This window comes from Cenococcum geophilum (assembly GCF_001692895.1).
Source record: "Cenococcum geophilum 1.58 unplaced genomic scaffold K441scaffold_16, whole genome shotgun sequence".
NCBI lineage: Eukaryota > Fungi > Ascomycota > Dothideomycetes > Gloniales > Gloniaceae > Cenococcum > Cenococcum geophilum.
In genome coordinates this window covers 2,452,541-2,469,258 of record NW_027137574.1, presented here as the reverse complement: position 1 = coordinate 2,469,258, position 16,718 = coordinate 2,452,541, and the positions used below count along the sequence as shown (strand labels likewise).

The 16,718-nt window shown below is 45.1% G+C and overlaps 4 protein-coding genes across 4 annotated transcripts; 2 read left to right on the top strand and 2 right to left on the bottom strand.

Annotated features, from left to right (window-relative positions):
- Positions 1 to 6,005: 6,005 nt before the first annotated feature.
- Positions 6,006 to 7,820, bottom strand: K441DRAFT_686592 (uncharacterized protein; the record flags this gene model as incomplete). Its single annotated transcript, XM_067652011.1, has 2 exons — positions 6,006 to 6,012; positions 6,757 to 7,820. 2 exons carry the CDS (start codon positions 7,818 to 7,820, stop codon positions 6,006 to 6,008), a joined length of 1,071 nt encoding a protein of 356 aa, XP_067505288.1.
- Positions 7,821 to 8,549: 729 nt separating this feature from the next.
- K441DRAFT_686590 (kinase-like protein) lies at positions 8,550 to 9,695 on the top strand (the record flags this gene model as incomplete). Its single annotated transcript, XM_067652010.1, has 4 exons — positions 8,550 to 8,603; positions 8,683 to 8,755; positions 8,808 to 9,296; positions 9,355 to 9,695. The coding sequence occupies 4 exons, from the start codon at positions 8,550 to 8,552 to the stop codon at positions 9,693 to 9,695; spliced, it is 957 nt and encodes a 318-aa protein (XP_067505287.1).
- A 1,850-nt stretch (positions 9,696 to 11,545) lies between these two features.
- K441DRAFT_634641 (methylcrotonoyl-CoA carboxylase subunit alpha mitochondrial precursor) lies at positions 11,546 to 14,290 on the bottom strand (the record flags this gene model as incomplete). The annotated part of the gene is made up of 5 exons (XM_067646412.1): positions 11,546 to 12,012; positions 12,067 to 13,693; positions 13,741 to 13,838; positions 13,895 to 14,093; positions 14,148 to 14,290. 5 exons carry the CDS (start codon positions 14,288 to 14,290, stop codon positions 11,959 to 11,961), a joined length of 2,121 nt encoding a protein of 706 aa, XP_067505286.1. The 3' UTR covers positions 11,546 to 11,958.
- Positions 14,291 to 15,063: 773 nt separating this feature from the next.
- K441DRAFT_555791 (uncharacterized protein) lies at positions 15,064 to 16,488 on the top strand (the record flags this gene model as incomplete). The annotated part of the gene is made up of 3 exons (XM_067643298.1): positions 15,064 to 15,150; positions 15,241 to 16,119; positions 16,234 to 16,488. 3 exons carry the CDS (start codon positions 15,064 to 15,066, stop codon positions 16,486 to 16,488), a joined length of 1,221 nt encoding a protein of 406 aa, XP_067505285.1.
- Positions 16,489 to 16,718: the final 230 nt, after the last annotated feature.

Here is a 16,718-nt window from a genome sequence, read left to right as displayed (position 1 = left end):
AGTATTCGCTGGCTAGTTATTTAAATAGTTATTATTTGGCTTTAGTAGCGGTTATATAGCTTTAGTAAGGTTATATAGCTCTAGCAATAGTTATCTAGCTCTAGCGACGGTTATTTAACTTTAGTAATAATTGTCTAGCTCTAGCGACGGTTATCTAGCTCTAGCGACAATTGTATAGCTCTAGCGACGGTTATCTAGCTTTAGTAACGGTTGTCTAGTTTTAGAGATAGTTATCTACTAGCTATTATTCTGGTATCTCCTTAGGTAAGGAGGATATAAGAAAAGATAAAAAAAAATTAGGTGGCTACCTAGGTATATATAAGGCGTCAAGCGGCGCTACCCTCCATCTCCTTTTCTTTCTTTAGCTTTAGATCCTCGTTTATAGACAATCTAATCGTATAGGCTTGTGCGACCCTCTTACCGTACTCGTGCCTCGATTAACTAAGTCGCTAACAGGCGTTAAGATTTATTTAGTATATGTATTTAATGCGCAACTTATACTTTTTACTAAAAAGGTAATAAAAGGGCTTTATTAAATTAATAATACTCTATAAGTTAGCTGTTTTCTTAGCTAGCTTATTTAGCTCCTTTATATTAGTAATATTTAGTAAAACGCTAATAATGTTACTAAGCTCTTATTAAGCCTAGGTATATAAGTTAAACTAATCTTTAGCGTTTATAAGTAGCTAATTATTTTAAGGTTTATAACGTGGCTTAGATTATACTAGTATATTTCTAGCGGTTTTATCTACACTAAATTCTAAGGCGTTTTGCGGTTATATTATTAGCGTATTACTATTTAAGTATAGGCATTAGTTTTCTTTTTAAAGGCATTATAGAAAAATTAAACTAGCTATCCTTTTAAGGAGATTGGTAAGGATTTAAATATAAGGTAAGGATATAGATAGGGAGTCCAGTTAATAGAATAATAGGGTATATTATATAGACAGACGAATCCTTAAGGGAAAAGGAGGAGTCTATATGCGAGGTAAGGAAGGTTTTTCCCTAGGCATATATAGCGCATGTACCTTACAGGCGAGTTACCCCTAGGTCGCCCCTGGGTCGCCCCTAGGTCGCCTATACCTTGCGGCTATATAACTATCTACTTAGGTTTTACCTAACACTAGCCTTATTTATAGTAAACCTATTATTGACCTAAATCGGAGTTTCTTACTACTATTATACTACTATCTAACGACCTAGATCGTCTATACGAACTATATTTTATTAAATGTCTTATTAAACGTCTTATTACCTATTTCTATTAACTATAACCTACTAAATAACGTCGTTGTTATTCTATTTATTACCTATTTAATATATATAGAGAGCTTCTAGAGCCCTTTTTAATAGATAGAGTTATTATCCTTATTCTATGTTTAATAGTTATAAGCCTAGGTTGCTTACCATATTGCCCCTACTAATTTAATTAGTTGATTTAATTAATTATACCCCTTATTAAGTCGTTGTTTATTATTAAATCCTTTATTTGTTTTTATAAGCACCTTTAATATAACTTCTTAACCGTTTACCTAAGCTATTACTATAATAGTAATATTATTAAGCTAAGCTAATTAGGACGAATAGATTAACCTTATTAGGCTTTAAGCTAGAATAGGAGACGTATAGGAATACGTTGACCCCTCTACTAAGTAGGATAAATTGCCTTAACTGCTTAAACCAGTCTTTCCTAAGCCTTTAGATATAAAGTTAGGAATAATGTTATATACGGCCCTTTTTAAGGACAAAAAGGATAAGCTTTAAATTATCCGCAAGAGGTATAGATTAGTAGAGAAGGAATATAAAAAGTAAAAGGCGGCTTTAACCTATCTATAAAGCTATATTACTGGTATAGTGGCTAGAAATATTAACACCTATATACTGGGTATTGACTTAGTATATAATACCCTAGTGGCTCTTAAGGGGAGAGTTGCCCCTATAGATAGTGTATATTAGCTCTACCTATATACGCAGTATACTACGGTTAAGAAGGGCCTAAAGAACTAAAATGTTAAGGTCTGGCTATAGAACTAAGAGAAGATATATAATAATTATAAAAAGATTAACCTGCTAGATATAAAAGGCAATTAAGTAATTAGAGACTTTTTAATAGTTATAGAGCCAGTATTATTAAATTAGGCTTTAACGTAGAGGGTTAAATTTAATAAATATAACTGGGCTAGTGACGATATAATATCTATAGATCGACTAGTTAAAATATACCGTAACTATTAATAACTAGAAACTACTTAGGATAGTAGAGATTAGCTTAGTATTAATATAGTAAACTTTAAGGGTAAGTTAATTAACGGAGCTCTAAAGGATGAAGCTCCTACTACCCCTACCTTAATAATATAGAAGAAAGATACCCTAACGTGCTACTATAGAGAGGTTTACTGGTTCCAAGATTGTCCTTATATTAACAAATTAGCTTAACTAAAGGATTAGAAACTAGATAAAGCTATAGCTAAGAAAGTTAAGGAAAGGATTACTAGCGCCCTAAATTAGATTAAGTTAAAAATAAAGAAGCTAAGGTAGTAGGCTTTGGAAAAGGAAGTTAAAAAGGAAGTTAAAAAGGAAGTTAAAAAGGAAGTTAAAAAGGAACCCAATGGTATCTTTGCCGTATGCTAAGCAGATACCTAGAATGCGGGTACTAACTACCCACTACACGACAGCGTAATCCTTAACAATGCAACTAGTATACACATTATCAACGATTAATTGAGGTTCGTTGGCGAGCTCCGACCAGGTAATGGCTTTGTATATGCCGGAACGGGCATAAACCCGATTAAGGGTATAGGGACGGCAGCGGTTATAATCTAGACGCTATTAGGTCCTAGGGAGATTTTACTAGCCAAGGCAGCGTACGTACCGGATTTCCATACGAATTTGGCCTGCTTAAAGAAGTTCAATAATAAGGACGTATGGTGGGACATAGAAGGAACCTACTGTACAAGAACGACTACAAAACATTTGCCTATTGCGAGCGCCATTGCGATCAATCGACGCTTAAGTATAACGAACCGCGACCGAGGACCTTGAGCAAGGCCTTATTTAACCCCATTCCTGATCAGGAAGGACTTCAGGAGAGCTCAGATGAGCTTGACGAGACGTCAGACGAACTTAACGAGATTGTAGATGAAATTCGAGAGGATATCAGTGGAAGTCAACAGGTGGATTTTGATGAAAATCAAGACCAAGCGACCGATCAAGAAGAGCTCGGTCGTTAAGACGATGACGTCATCAGCCCACAAGCCTCAAAGGACGACTTCTTACCAGAGCTTCTTACCCCAGAACAGACCCCAGAGCCTCCTACCCCAGAAGAGACCCCACCAGGGCCTTCCGAGCCGTTGACACGAAGAACGGCGCGTCCAGAAGCAGTTCCTGAAGAGCAGACCCGTGAGACCTACCGCGTCTATGTCGACGATATTGTGGCGATTTGCTGCAGAGAGAACGTACTAAAGCTTCAACTATTTAAGGAAGAGCTAATCAAGAAGTACCAGATTACTAGACCTCAAAAGAAGCTTTAGCTTAACCAGAATTCCTATGTTAATAAGATTGATTGGCGCTTTACAAACTGTTTGGCTTATTTACATCATCTCCTTACTTATTAGTTTAATACCATGGATATTTCCTATTTGGGTATATTAATATATGGACAGCGGTAAAGAGACACCCCTATCCGCCCCACGTGAATCCGGCTAAGCCCTCCGGGCTTAGCCCTATGCAGTTTAACGGAAAACCGAGTTCAACGGAAATATGCCCCACTACGTGATTTTGAAGCTGTAGATTTATATATAGACGTTATATATTTAACTTTTAAAGGAGGAGCAATTAAAGCAGTAATATTAAAGCTTCTATATATCAATTATCACGTACCTAAGCCACTTAGTTGTGCTATTGTGTCTTCCTAAGCCCTCTTCTTCACCTCTCGCGCAGCCTTCTGTGCTATAGCCTTTGCTTCCTTTTTAAGCCTCTAGCTTACTTTAAGGCGCCTATCCTTTACAGATATTAAGCCTCCTTTACTAATAACGCGTTAATCCTTTTTTTATCGCTTCTAATAGGCTTAAATAGCTGCCTGCATATTATAGAGGTCGTCCTTAGCTAGCTTCCGGTAATAGGCATTCCAGTATACCCTATGTAACAGCTTCTTATATAGCTACTTCTCCTTTCTATCTAGTATACTAGCGATTATATATAGCCGTGTAATTAAGCGCTTAACGCTCTATAGGGTTATTAGTGTTAATAGCGGCTTAGGAAGGGGTAGTTATTATACTATAGGTGGAGGCGTTTAAGGACGTATAAATGCGCGTTCGCGCAATTTTAACAGTACAACCTCTAGATTATATAGAATTAGCCTTATTTTCTTCTATACTAATTTAATAGATAAGGCTTTAAATATAGCGTTATAAATAGACTTTAGATGGTATAGAAATTCTACCTTATTAAAATCCGTGCACCTAGTTTAAGTGGCCATCTTAATAGCCTTACGATAGTTATGCTTAAAGGGCTAGAAGAGAATAACATCTAGAGGCTATAGAAAGTGGCTTATATAAGGGGGAATTGCGAATAAAATAATATGGTTCTCGTCGCAATATTCTACGAACTCCTTTATAAGGTGCGAGCCGTGCCCATTAAGGAGAAGTAGTTAATATACACCTACTTACCGGGCCTTTAAATACTTATTAAAATGCTTAATCTACTTAAACGCGTAGTTATTATTTAAATAGCCTACTGTTTGCGTACCTAATACGTAATTATCTGGAAGATCTATATGCGTAATATAATAGTAGAGAATCTATTCTCCCTTAAGTATAATTGCTGGTGGAAGCATATAGCTATTACCACTAATAGCCTCTAAGTACGACGCGAAATCGCGATTTGTTTTACTGGCTAACTAGAACCTAGACTTCTCCTTTAGACGCGTTATAATAAACTAATTGCCTCTAATCCTAATATAAAATCTACTTTTATTAAAGTTATATTAATCTGCGTTCTAGATCTAATATATATCTACTATATTATAATATAACTTATACCACTTATTAATAGTAATAGGGTTAGTTATAACAGCGCGATCGATCTTAAAAGGCTTCTATTTAACTTTATAGTAAAAAGGATTACTTATAATAAACCGTATAGTCTAGTCACGCCTAAGAGTAGGAGGCTCTTCGCTATTACGCGTCGCCATATAAATAATCCGTTTAGCGGCACTGTGTACCTAGTAGATAAGAGTAAAGCAACTAAGACGGTCTATATAATTAATATATATAAGGAGAGTAGCTTCCTATGCTGGGCTAAGCTTATAATTAGGGCTGCGTCGCTCCATCTTGCTTTTAATGCCATTAATTCAATTATAGACGCGTTTATACGGCGCGGCCTTTGCTTTAGCTGCCTTAGTAATATTAGGCTTATCTATACTGCGATAGAAATTAACTGCATCTTATACGCGTACCTCTTTAATTTCGTATTCTATAGGCATGGTTAGGGTAAAGAAAATATATAAGGAATTTAGTGTATAGGATTTGGGGTGAACATTTCCGTTAAACTCAGTTTTCCGTTAAACTGCGTAGGGCTAAGCCCGGAGGGCTTAGCCGGATTCACGTGGGGCGGATAATTGATACACGGACACCCCCCACTAATTAAGTTTAGTTCCTCCCTTATTAAGTTAGAATATCACGTGAATTTAAGTTGTTTGCATCTGCATCGCGAAAATCAAATTATTAAAATATAACTCTTATGACCGTAACACCTCAATTGCGCAGTACTCTGTAAGGCGCCGCATGAACTAATTTAAGTGTTGCTACCTCTGCTTAATGTTTACGAACTGCCTCTGTAAGTATGCCCGCACTCGCGCCTGCACCCGCGCCTGCACCCGCACCCGCGCCCACGACCTTGCCCACGCGTAGCATACCCGGTATTCTATTCGAATGCTGATGGCTCGCGATGAGTCGATGTATTGACGTAAACAGAGCCAGCCGGGCGGCCGTGGAGGCGCTCAATAGTTAGAGGCTGGGGTGGGAATAGGTAAGGCAAATGCGAGGTAATATTTTGGGTACGGGCGCGCGACCGTCGCGCACTGGTGCAGATGCAAACAACTTAAATTCACGTCATATTCTAACTTAATAAGGGAGGAACTAAACTCAATCAGTGGGGGGTGTCCGCGTATCAATTGGGGGGTGTCCGAGTATCAATTAGGGGGTGTCTCTTTACCGCTGTCCTTAATATATTCAGCTGATCACCGACTGGTCGATCAGCTGGGGGGGTGTGTCGACCTGAATCGGAGTTCCTTACCACCATCGTACTACTGTCTGACGACCTAGATCGTCTATACGAACTATGTCTCATCGAATGTCTCATCGAACGTCTCATTACCTGTTTCCATTAACTATGACCTACTGAATGACGTCGTCGTCATTCTATTTGTCACCTATCTGATGTATATAGAGAGCTTCTAGAGCCCTTTTTAATAGACAGAGTCATTATCCTTATTCTACGTTCAACACCTATATATCCGCTAGAGTTTCGCTCTGCTCCTTTACAATGCTCTGCCCCTTATAGCATTAAAATTTTCCATTTGTTTATAACTACCGCTCGCTTTCTTAAGCCGTCGCTGGGGTGCTTTGCGAGGCGGACGCAGTGGCAGTAGGCCTGCCCGTATTCTGTTTCTTCCGCTGAGATTGCCGTGAATGTCTACTTGGACGTTTGGCCGGTGTTATAATATCCCGGGAAAGCTCATCCGTTGAAGTCTCAGACTCGTAAACTGCACCATCAGTGGTAAAGGAGGTGTCTTGGCTTTGAGGTTCAATTGTGTATGATGCCTCATCAAGTAAAGTCTCGGAACCTTGAGACGCCGCAAAGCTGGAAAGTAGATTAAAGCTAGGAACCTCAGTTCTTAATGTAGATCCGTGGCCCTCATTTGCCTTTTCATTCGCACGCGCTATTGCATTATCCCTTTCTTCCCTGGTCCAATCTCCCGCGTTCCTGAATGCGCTGGCCCCCTGCCGAAAGGTTTCAGCAGTATCAGTCATAGCAAAAGATCTCAGCTGAGTCATATAGTAACTGGGTCTCCCGTTAGGTTCTGCTGGCTGAGCAGGATGGCTGGTGTACATCTTGAGGGTGCCGCCATAATAGATCGACGTAATGGTATAAGCGTTGTTGTCGTAGGCTGGTTCGCCTTGCCCGTATGACCGGAGACTGTGCATACCTCTCGCTCCTAATGCACCGTCATAGCAAGCCTGGCGTCCGGCCACCGCCAGAGATCCATCCGGCCCCTTTGCGGCCAGGAAAAAGTTTGGCGCGATAGGGAGGTTATCCTGCCTCGAAGGGATGATATGGCCACTGAGTTCTTCACGGACTTTTCGGTCGAGCTGCTCCTGCCGGGCGCCATAGTAGAGGTCCGGCTTAGCCACTTTAAGCCTGTCGTTTGTTAGAGCGTCGAGGTTTGTATAAAGGATTTCTCCTTCATCGCATTTATCGTCTCGAATCTTGCCTGCAATAATTGGGACCAGTTTTTTCGTTACTTTATTCTCTTTAGAAACATGTGCGTCCGCTCGTACGAATTCTTCAAACCTTTCCTCCGGGAATGCAGATGGCGAAAGGGAACGTCGAAATTGCGCCAATCTTCGATTGATCTCCTCCCAATTACTCGGTTTTGCTGGTACACGGCCATCGGGGTATTCGTAAGCATAAGGGTAGACGCCGCCATCAATGAGTTTCTGTTGAAAGTTAGGGTCGTAAGGTCCACTGCCCGTGGTATTCGTGATGGGTCTAGTGCTCGAAGCAGATATCGAAGCCCGTTTTCGACCCCTAGAGCTCATCGTGTGACCGAGAGGATGGGCAGGTTCCGGATACTACAGAGAATAGTCAGCACTAGCACCAGCACTATCTCGGGCATTCAGGAATTGCTCAATGGCTATATCTGTTGCATCAGTTGGGCAACTGTTAGATGCCCTGGAGTTAAAGGGTTAGCAGCATATGAGAAATAATCCGTAAACTTACGGCTCTAAGGTTAGCGAGATTTGGACCACCGTGTCTGGCAAAGAGCTTGAGCTTTATAATCTGAGTTTCCTTCAAAGTTGACAGCTCTGGTGGTATAGGCACTACAGGTCGAACAGTCCTTCGGTCGAACTCTCGAAGAGCGCAAGGAGTGAGCCACACCCGCGAAAGATTATCCCAGAATCTGCTGGGAGTCTGATGTTGTCGCTGGCCTTCTGCCTTTCGTCGTTTGGCGGATGGCCGTGAGGGAGAAGGTGTTATCGGTTCTGCTCCAGATGGCTTTCGCTTTCGAGTTTGTGCTGCTGGTGTCTGGTTCAGAGGCATTTGGCCTTGAGAGTTTTGCGGGGGCATCTTCATATATATCGCGTTATTAGAACAGTGGGGATGGGCAGGGGGGTGGCAAGGGTAAGATCAAGCACCTTGCCCACTGGGGCAGGTGCTGTAGCAGGTGAATTGCTAGAAAAACCGGTCTACTCTAGCTTTCTCACGAATTAGTATTGCTGCCTAGCCAAGTCCACACCAGAACGTCGACAGTTGAAGCATACAGCGGGATGACAAGCCGTCATAATGAACCATCAGGCAAGGCGCTGTGGAATGGCAACTTGGTCAGTCGGCTCCTTCCACCCGAAGGATGATAATTGATATCTTTGGATAGTTCGGGACACTGACAACGCTCTTTTTCAGGACCTCCGTATAAACCGAAATTACCGTCTTCTTCGCAAGCTTGGGAAGGGCGGCTTCGGCGCTGTCTATGAAGGTATTGAACCAAGACGAGAAGTTTTTATTTTGGAGAACTCACGGCCTGCCAGCGACCAATCTCGAAACTCAGGAACACGTTGCTATCAAGCTTGAATCTACACGCAATGATCCTTCTATATTAGATGAAGAAGTCCGCATTTACAAGCTACTCGCCGGTGGATGTGGAATTCCTCGAGTGCAATGGTATGGCACTGAGTGCGACTTTAATGCTATGGTATTCGACCTTCTCGGACCGAGCCTTGAAGACTTGTTCAACTTCTGCCGTCGCAAATTTACACTCAAGACGGTGCTGATGCTCGCGGACCAGCTCATCAGTCGTCTTCACTACATTCATTCTAAAGGGGTTATTCACCGGGATATCAAACCTGAGAACTTTTTAATGGGAGTTGGAAATAATGGAAATAATGTGTATGCGACTGATCTGGGACTCTCAACGGAATATCGTGTCGCTACGAAAGACTCAGATAAAGCTCAACAATGGAATACATCTCTCGTTGGCACGCCACGTTATGCCAGCATAAATGGTCACTTGGGCGCCGGTGAGTAATGCTCGATTCCTACAACTCTACAAAACGATTTGGCTGACATTTGATTTAGAACAGTCCCGTCGTGATGATATGGAATCACTCGGATACCTTCTTGTATACTTCCTTCGCGGTTCCCTCCCTTGGCAAGGACTTAAGGCCCGAGAGAGGAAGCAGAAGGATAAGTTGATACTGGAGAAGAAAAGGGCAACGAGTATCGAGCAACTTTGTGATGGCCTCCCCAAAGAATTCGCCGAGTATTTCCATCATATTCGCTCTCTTAGCTTTGGGGACCCGCCACGCTATCGATATCTCCGCAAGATCTTCAGTACTCTTTTCCTCCGCGAGAGCTTTAAATACGACCATGTTTTCGACTGGACCGTCTTGATGTTTTTGATGGCTGAGAATAGCTGAGCATCTTCCACTGGACAGTCTAGTTCTCGCTAGGTAGCAAGCTAGTCGCATCTTTATCCTACAACAGGACTGTAGAACTCTAGGACTCAGTCACGGAGGGTGCGCTGGCGACGCTCGAGGGCCATTGAATTAGACGAGCATGAACTTTATTGGGGAAGTTGTTGAAGGATTACTATAACCCTAGAAGTAACAATAGAAGTTCATCACCTAGGAGCGACCGGTCTAACGAATGCTCAACGAGCTTTACGAGCGTTTCGCGCGAAGATGCTGAACAAGCGTCTAGACCTGTTACTTGGCCCTAGAAGGGAGAATAAGAGGCGCAGGCGCTTTATTTCAGCGACGGGCGCAGTGCACTACCTTTAAATGGCTGCGGCTGCTTTTAAGAATGTTTATTCGTCTCTGGGGAGAGAAGAGATAGTATGGTGCGGCCCGGAGAGGCTTCGAAATTGAAGGAAGTGTATCACGATGTCGTGCCCGGTTGGCCGTCGGGACGTTTTATTTTGCGTTTCCCGAATTGCCCTCGCCAACCCCAGTCGTCCACACCATCCCTCGCCGCTTTACTCAGGCACTACTTAGGACATTATTAGAAAAGTTACAAAATTGGTTTAGACAAGTGGGCAGTGCACTACAAGCTAGTAGAGTTTTGAAAATAAAAATGTCAACTTTTCGCGAGGACCCGGATAGGGAACAGTTTCGGGCCCTGAAGTATCCTTTTAGTATTAAGGCCCACAACTACTGGCCTTCCTTGTCTCTTGGCAAGATTTGATTGTCCTAAGTGGAAGCTGCAGATTGAGTTGTATTTGCTTTAGTTCCGTTTTAGTAGTTTTCTTAGTAATATACTGCTCGCAGAAATTCGACGGCCTTTAGACCATGATTCTATTAATATAGCCTTATCTTTTTAAAAGGGGTTTATAGCAAACAAACCATTTATAGCGCAACACCCATTATAATGTAAAGCAGATTTAATTCTAATTAAGGCTCGACACTATATATTGTCACACGGGGATGCAGGTGTATGGTGTGTGAGGACTCCATAAGGTGGAGTCGTCATGAAGGATGAGAATATATACAACAGGCGAAGCAATCACGTGATCTCAGGAAGTCGTATGCGAGTACTGGAACTCGCGCGGCGGCAACCGCTTCGGGATGCCTACAGCGTCCGCGCGCGGCAGAACAGCTTATCTGCGCGCGAGGAGCGGCCTTCCCACCGCCGCCGCCACCGCTAAACACGGCGAACAGGTACGCGCGGACGGCAACACCAACAACAACGGGCCAGCAGAAACCCTTGTCGCCGCTGTCCTCACTGACCCCGCCACCAGCCGGCTCGCCGAACCTCTGCGAGATGATCGCGAGCGCCGCGAGTGAGTCATCTTGGAGGAGCGCGCGCGGGGAAACAGAGGAGCTCGCGCCGCGGCGGTCGCGGGAGCTCGGGAGGCTACGATGACAACGCGCGGGTTAGGGGATGGGGAGGACGATGAGGCGGAGGAGGATCGGATTGCGAGGTTTGGGGCAAGGTTGGGACTGGGAAGGGCACGTTGGGTGATGGCAAGTGGAGGAATGTTGGTCAGGCTTGTCGAAGTCTAATTTCTGGCCGAAAATCAGATTGAAGGGGCGGAGATGTGCGTGGAAGCAAGACAGGAGGAGAGGAGGCGGATGTGGAAGAGAGAAAAAGAGAGCCAACAAGGGGAAACAGCCTGAAAACCTGCGACTCAAAAGGTGGGCATGGAGAGGGCAATATTGTAGAAGTGACTAGCGTGCAAGGCGAGGAGAAATATATCAATAACGAATCCAGTGGAAAGGAGCACATCACAGTAATAGCTCAGTGAATAAAGGGAATACGTCAAACAAGACCGCTTCGTCGACGATTACGAAGAGGAAATCTGCCCGTTATCCCTACGAGCTGCAATAAGCTCTTTCTCCCGAATTTCCGTCGCTTTCAATCACTTAGATATGCCCACTATGCTACAACAAATTTAATAAGACAGCGATAGACGGGCTGTGTCCCGCCTGTAGAAGGCTTTATAACGAAAAAAACACTGAGTTTCGGATAGTTACAGCAGAAGAGTAAGTAAATCCCAAGGATATAAATGCGATTAGTGTCCAAATCAGCGAGTACAATAGGCAGCTAGGAAACCATACTGGGAGATTGGCAATGTGCCTAAGAACTATTTCACCCTTTTATTGTTCAAGATACTTCTATAAAGCTTCTATTTTCTAGGTCGAGGGTATAAATCTAATTCACAACCTTAATACATGAATCTCACTAACCTGTCTCTTCCGCAAACTCCACAAGCGCCGTACCCGCTTTACATAGGTCCTGCTGGCATGTCAGTAATATCTATAAAAGTCAATAGACAAAAAAAGCACTTACCCCTTTTCCATGCACAATCTTCGCAACGATTCCGTCATGCGGACTCCTAATCACTGTCTCCATCTTCATGCTTTCAATCACCACCAGAGGCTGATCTTTCTTGACTTCATCCCCCTCCTTAACTTCCACTCGTAATACCTTACAAGGCATGGGCGCAAGCACACTATTGGTGACATCCTTTATTCCAAGCGCTTTCTCCGCCCATTTAGGCACCGCAAGTTGCAGGCGGTATTGCCTCCCCCGCTGGAAGAGGATCAGGCGGTCTTCGTCCTGGATGAAGGTTGTAGAAAGGCGGGTGTGGGGGTAGAAGCTTGTTATCTTATTCGGAGCGTCTAGGGAACTGGTGACGTTGACGAATTCCTCGCCGTTGACCTCAACATCGAATTTCTGTGGCGCCGTCTGCCTAATGCGGACAGTGGTGGTAGTGCTGTCCCCCTTGCCATCGGCCGGCATTTCTACGAGGTGGAATTCGCGCTGTTGATATCCCGCTCCGAAACCCACGATTGCTCCTGATGAGTTGGAGAGTGGGTTGAGCTTCGCCTTCTCCGATTCCTGCAGCAGCAGGCCGATTACGGCTTGGGCCATTAGCTCTGGCTTCACCTCCTCGCGAAGGAAAAGCTCATCGTGGTACTTTTCGATGTATCCGGTTTCGACGTCGCCTGCGACGAAAGCGGGACTGACGCAAACCTTCTTTAAGAATTCAATATTGGTGATCGGACCAGCGACTTCATATTCCTCAAGCGCGGCGCGCAGCTTTTGCAGCGCAGCTTGCCGTGTTTCTGCGCGCACTATGAGTTTCGCGATCATGGGATCATAGTGGGAGGAAACCTCGTCGCCGGCGACAAATCCGGCATCGATGCGGACGGTCGAGGTAGGAGTAGGGGTGCGGAGATGAAGTAATAGTCCAGAGTCTGGGATGAAGTTCATGTCAGGGTTCTCTGCGTATATTCTGGCTTCGATGGCTGCTCCTCTTTCTGATATCTTCTGCTCGATTTCTTCTTGCGTAAGGGGTAGTTTGCCGCCTTCTGCAACAATTAGTTGCCATCGTACTAGATCTTCTCCCGTAACCATCTCAGTCACCGGGTGTTCGACTTGAAGACGAGTATTCATCTCCATGAAGAAAAATTCGCCGGTGTCGTTGTCGAAGATGAATTCGACGGTCCCGGCACCTTCGTAGTTGACGGCCAACGCAGCTGCTCGTGCTTTTTCCCATAAATCTTGACGAACTTCTTCTTTCAAGTGGGGTGCAGGTGATTCCTCCAATATTTTCTGATGCCGGCGCTGGATACTGCAATCCCTCTCCCCAAGAGCAACGCAATTCCCGTGTCTATCCGCGAATACCTGCACTTCGATATGCCGCGGCTTTGTGATGTATTTCTCTACCAGCATGACATCATCGCCGAATGAGTTCCGTGCTTCTGATTTCGCGGAGGCCAATTGGTCTAAGAATTCGTCCGGGGTCCTCGCAATACGCATGCCTTTTCCACCGCCACCTTTTACAGCTTTAAGAAGGACAGGATAGCCGATGCTTTCTGCCTGGTCTTTTAGATATTGTGGATCTTGATTGCCACCATGGTAGCCGGGTATACAGGGGACTCCGGCGGCGATCATGATATCTTTCGACTGGCTATATTGTGTCAGCTCAATTCTAGGATATGAATTAGAGAGGCATACCTCTTGCTTCCCATAGCTTCTATGGCTTGCCATGGCGGACCAATGAAGGCCAAGCCGGCTTCTGTACATTTTCGTGCGAATGTTGGGTTTTCGCTCAGCTTTGCGCTCTTGTCAGCACTTGTGCCATTGCTCGATATCCTCACCGGTAACTTACGAAGCCGTAACCCGGATGTATGCCCTCGCAACCCTCCCGTTTAGCCACCTCAATTATCCGATCTCCATCAAGATATGCAGTTGGATCGCCTAGGTTTATCGCGTAAGGTGAGCTTAAGGCGTGTTGGGATCGTGCGTCAGGGTCGGTGTAGAGGGTCGTCGTTCGAATGCCGTACTCAGATGCTGTTCGCCCGACGCGTCTGTGGGTTTTCAATCAGTTTAATGCTTCATATCAGAGCATTCAAAAAGCCTACAGAGCTATCTCGCCACGATTCGCGATTAATACTGAGGTTAGTGGTTTAACGACCGGAGCAACTGTCGAGCTTCGTCGGATTGCAGAAGCTCCGCTGTGGCTGATGAGACGAGACAGATGGGTTGGTTTTCGGAGAGCACGCATGATTACAAGGGAATTACTATTAACACAGGAATGAGGAGGTTAAATCACAGTTTTCACAAAGTGGAAATGTCCCTCTGAAGGTGTTTATGTATCTCAAAAAGCGTCCTCGGCCTGCATATTCAAAGTGCAAAGCCGCGCCTAGCCGAAACGCGGGGAGCCACGGGAGGACAATTGAAGACATGCCTGCGAGGGTCCTGACGGAACATATCAACTTTCAAATATTCCTAGCTGCATTTCAGTGCTACAGTTAATGCTTGCCGAAGCGGGAAATAGCTAGCATCGTCAGATTCAGAGAGCAAGAGAGGGTAATGGTGATATCGCGAAGTCGTCCAAGTCGTCCAAGTCGCACATGATGCCGCGACTATCCAGCTTCTCCGCCGAACCAGGGATTCCAGCGTTGCAAGGTCCGCTCTCTTTCAGATGGTCGAAACCTTACAACAACATCAACCCTTCAATTGTCTTACCCTCCCAACCTCCGTCTCCTCCGCTTGCGACAAAAAGTCCATTTCTGCATCTCTCTTCAGCTACTTCATCTCACACATTTCTTTCATTTCCCCATTTCGCATTGCCCTACCAATCAACCATCGACGCGTCCCAGCCGGCGCTGCGCCGCAGTGAGATGACTGCACGGGTGATCTCCAAAAAATTATTTCACTACGGTACATAGCTTCGCATTATTCCAAAGAGCTCTTCGGCGCCGAATTTTCTACAATTACACCAGTTGGTGTACCCCGCTCTTCTCCTGCTGTCGCACCGCATTAAAAGTCAGAAGCATGTCAGACCTCGGAGACGCATGGTCGGATGGTGATTACGACGATTTCGATCCCTGGTACTATATCGAGGAAACGTATCATGTAGCAGTAAGTCGATATTGGATCCAGCAGCATGCGCCCGGAACTTAATGAAGTGCTGGAACTATGCACGCAGTCGCTGACTCGTTTGCGCTGCAGGATGATCTCGCTGAACACGCCGTTGCTTCCCCGCCGCCTTACGAAGATGAAAATTATGAAGATTGGGATCGCTTTGATTACTGGAATGACATAGATAGTGGATCTGAGGGTTATGATGACGAAGGACACAAGAAAAAGGCGCTCAGTAAGGCGTCGAAGACAGGCCAAAAGCGGAAGAATAGAGCAGATGTGAGCCGTAGCAAGAAGAAACGGAAGATTGAGGGTGGCGCCAGTCAAGTTGCTCAAGATAGGCCATTGTCGCCCACGCCAACAGTTTTGTGGCGATCTCGGGAAAGTCGTGAGAAAGAGGACAACGTGCGGGTCAGACCATTCAATGAAAACGAGGAACCGTATGCCCTGCTCAAGGATTGGAGAGAGCGACTTGGAGGGACTCCCAGACCTACCTCTCACGAATCCATCGTACCTGAAGACGTTCCAGCTCCTGAGGAACGCAAATCTGGCAAAGCGAGGCGGGGGCCGAAGACAGGCCCGCTATCACCATCACCGGACGCATCAGACGATGAGTTGGAAAGCCTCATTTCAGCAAGTGGGTTAGATTCAGAAGCTTTGAAGACTGTGTTACAGAAGCGCTTGGCCGAAGCTGGAGGTCCCCTCGAAGGATTCGATCAGTCACTACTACTGAAATACGCTATGAGGATGATGACGAATGAAGAGGCTTCTGACGACATTGCTGGAGAATTAGCAGAAGACATGCTCAATCGTCCTGACGACGACCCTCTCGCCGCTGGCATTTCCTCCTGGCTCTCTCAAATGGGTACGCCAAAGAAAACACAAGAGGCTGGCCCACAGCCAGAGCAGACTAAAAAAGCGGCGAGCTCCTCTTCTCAATCTCCGTTCGTAGTTCCCATGTCTCCTGCTGTAGCGGCTACAGATCAGCACCCACCTACCCCTTCATCCACCGAGACAAATACCAGCGCGAATGCCCCCAAGAAGCGTGTTAAGGGACTTGCTGCTACAACTGCTCCCGCTAAGAGAAAGGTGGCTTCGCAGCCTTCAAGACGCAAGCCAGAACCTAAAGACACAGCTACACTAGATGCACAATCCGCCATACAACCCCGCACGCGCAAACGCAAAGCTGAAACAGATGAGGCAGAAGGTTCCGAGTCGGCTCCGAAGCCCAAACGCACTGCTCGTTCCTACAACGCTTCGACCGCGACGAACAAGACAAAAGCCGTGCCGCTGACTCCGGCGAAAACGACGAGAAGTGGTAGGGTTAGGCGTGGTTAAGAGTTTCTGCCGGGGATTTCTACAACTTATATCCATGAACGGTGGACTAGTTTCTACTTTAAGCGGAACGAGAATTACTTAGGGGATTTGATATTTCCTTACGCCAATAACTTCCTACTTGACATGGTCGAGTCATTTGGCGATCATTTTTCCGGTCGTCTACTAGGGCCTCTAGTTTACAAGGGCATTTCAGGGATTGCGTTGCATTACATTACGGTCAGGTACTGGGC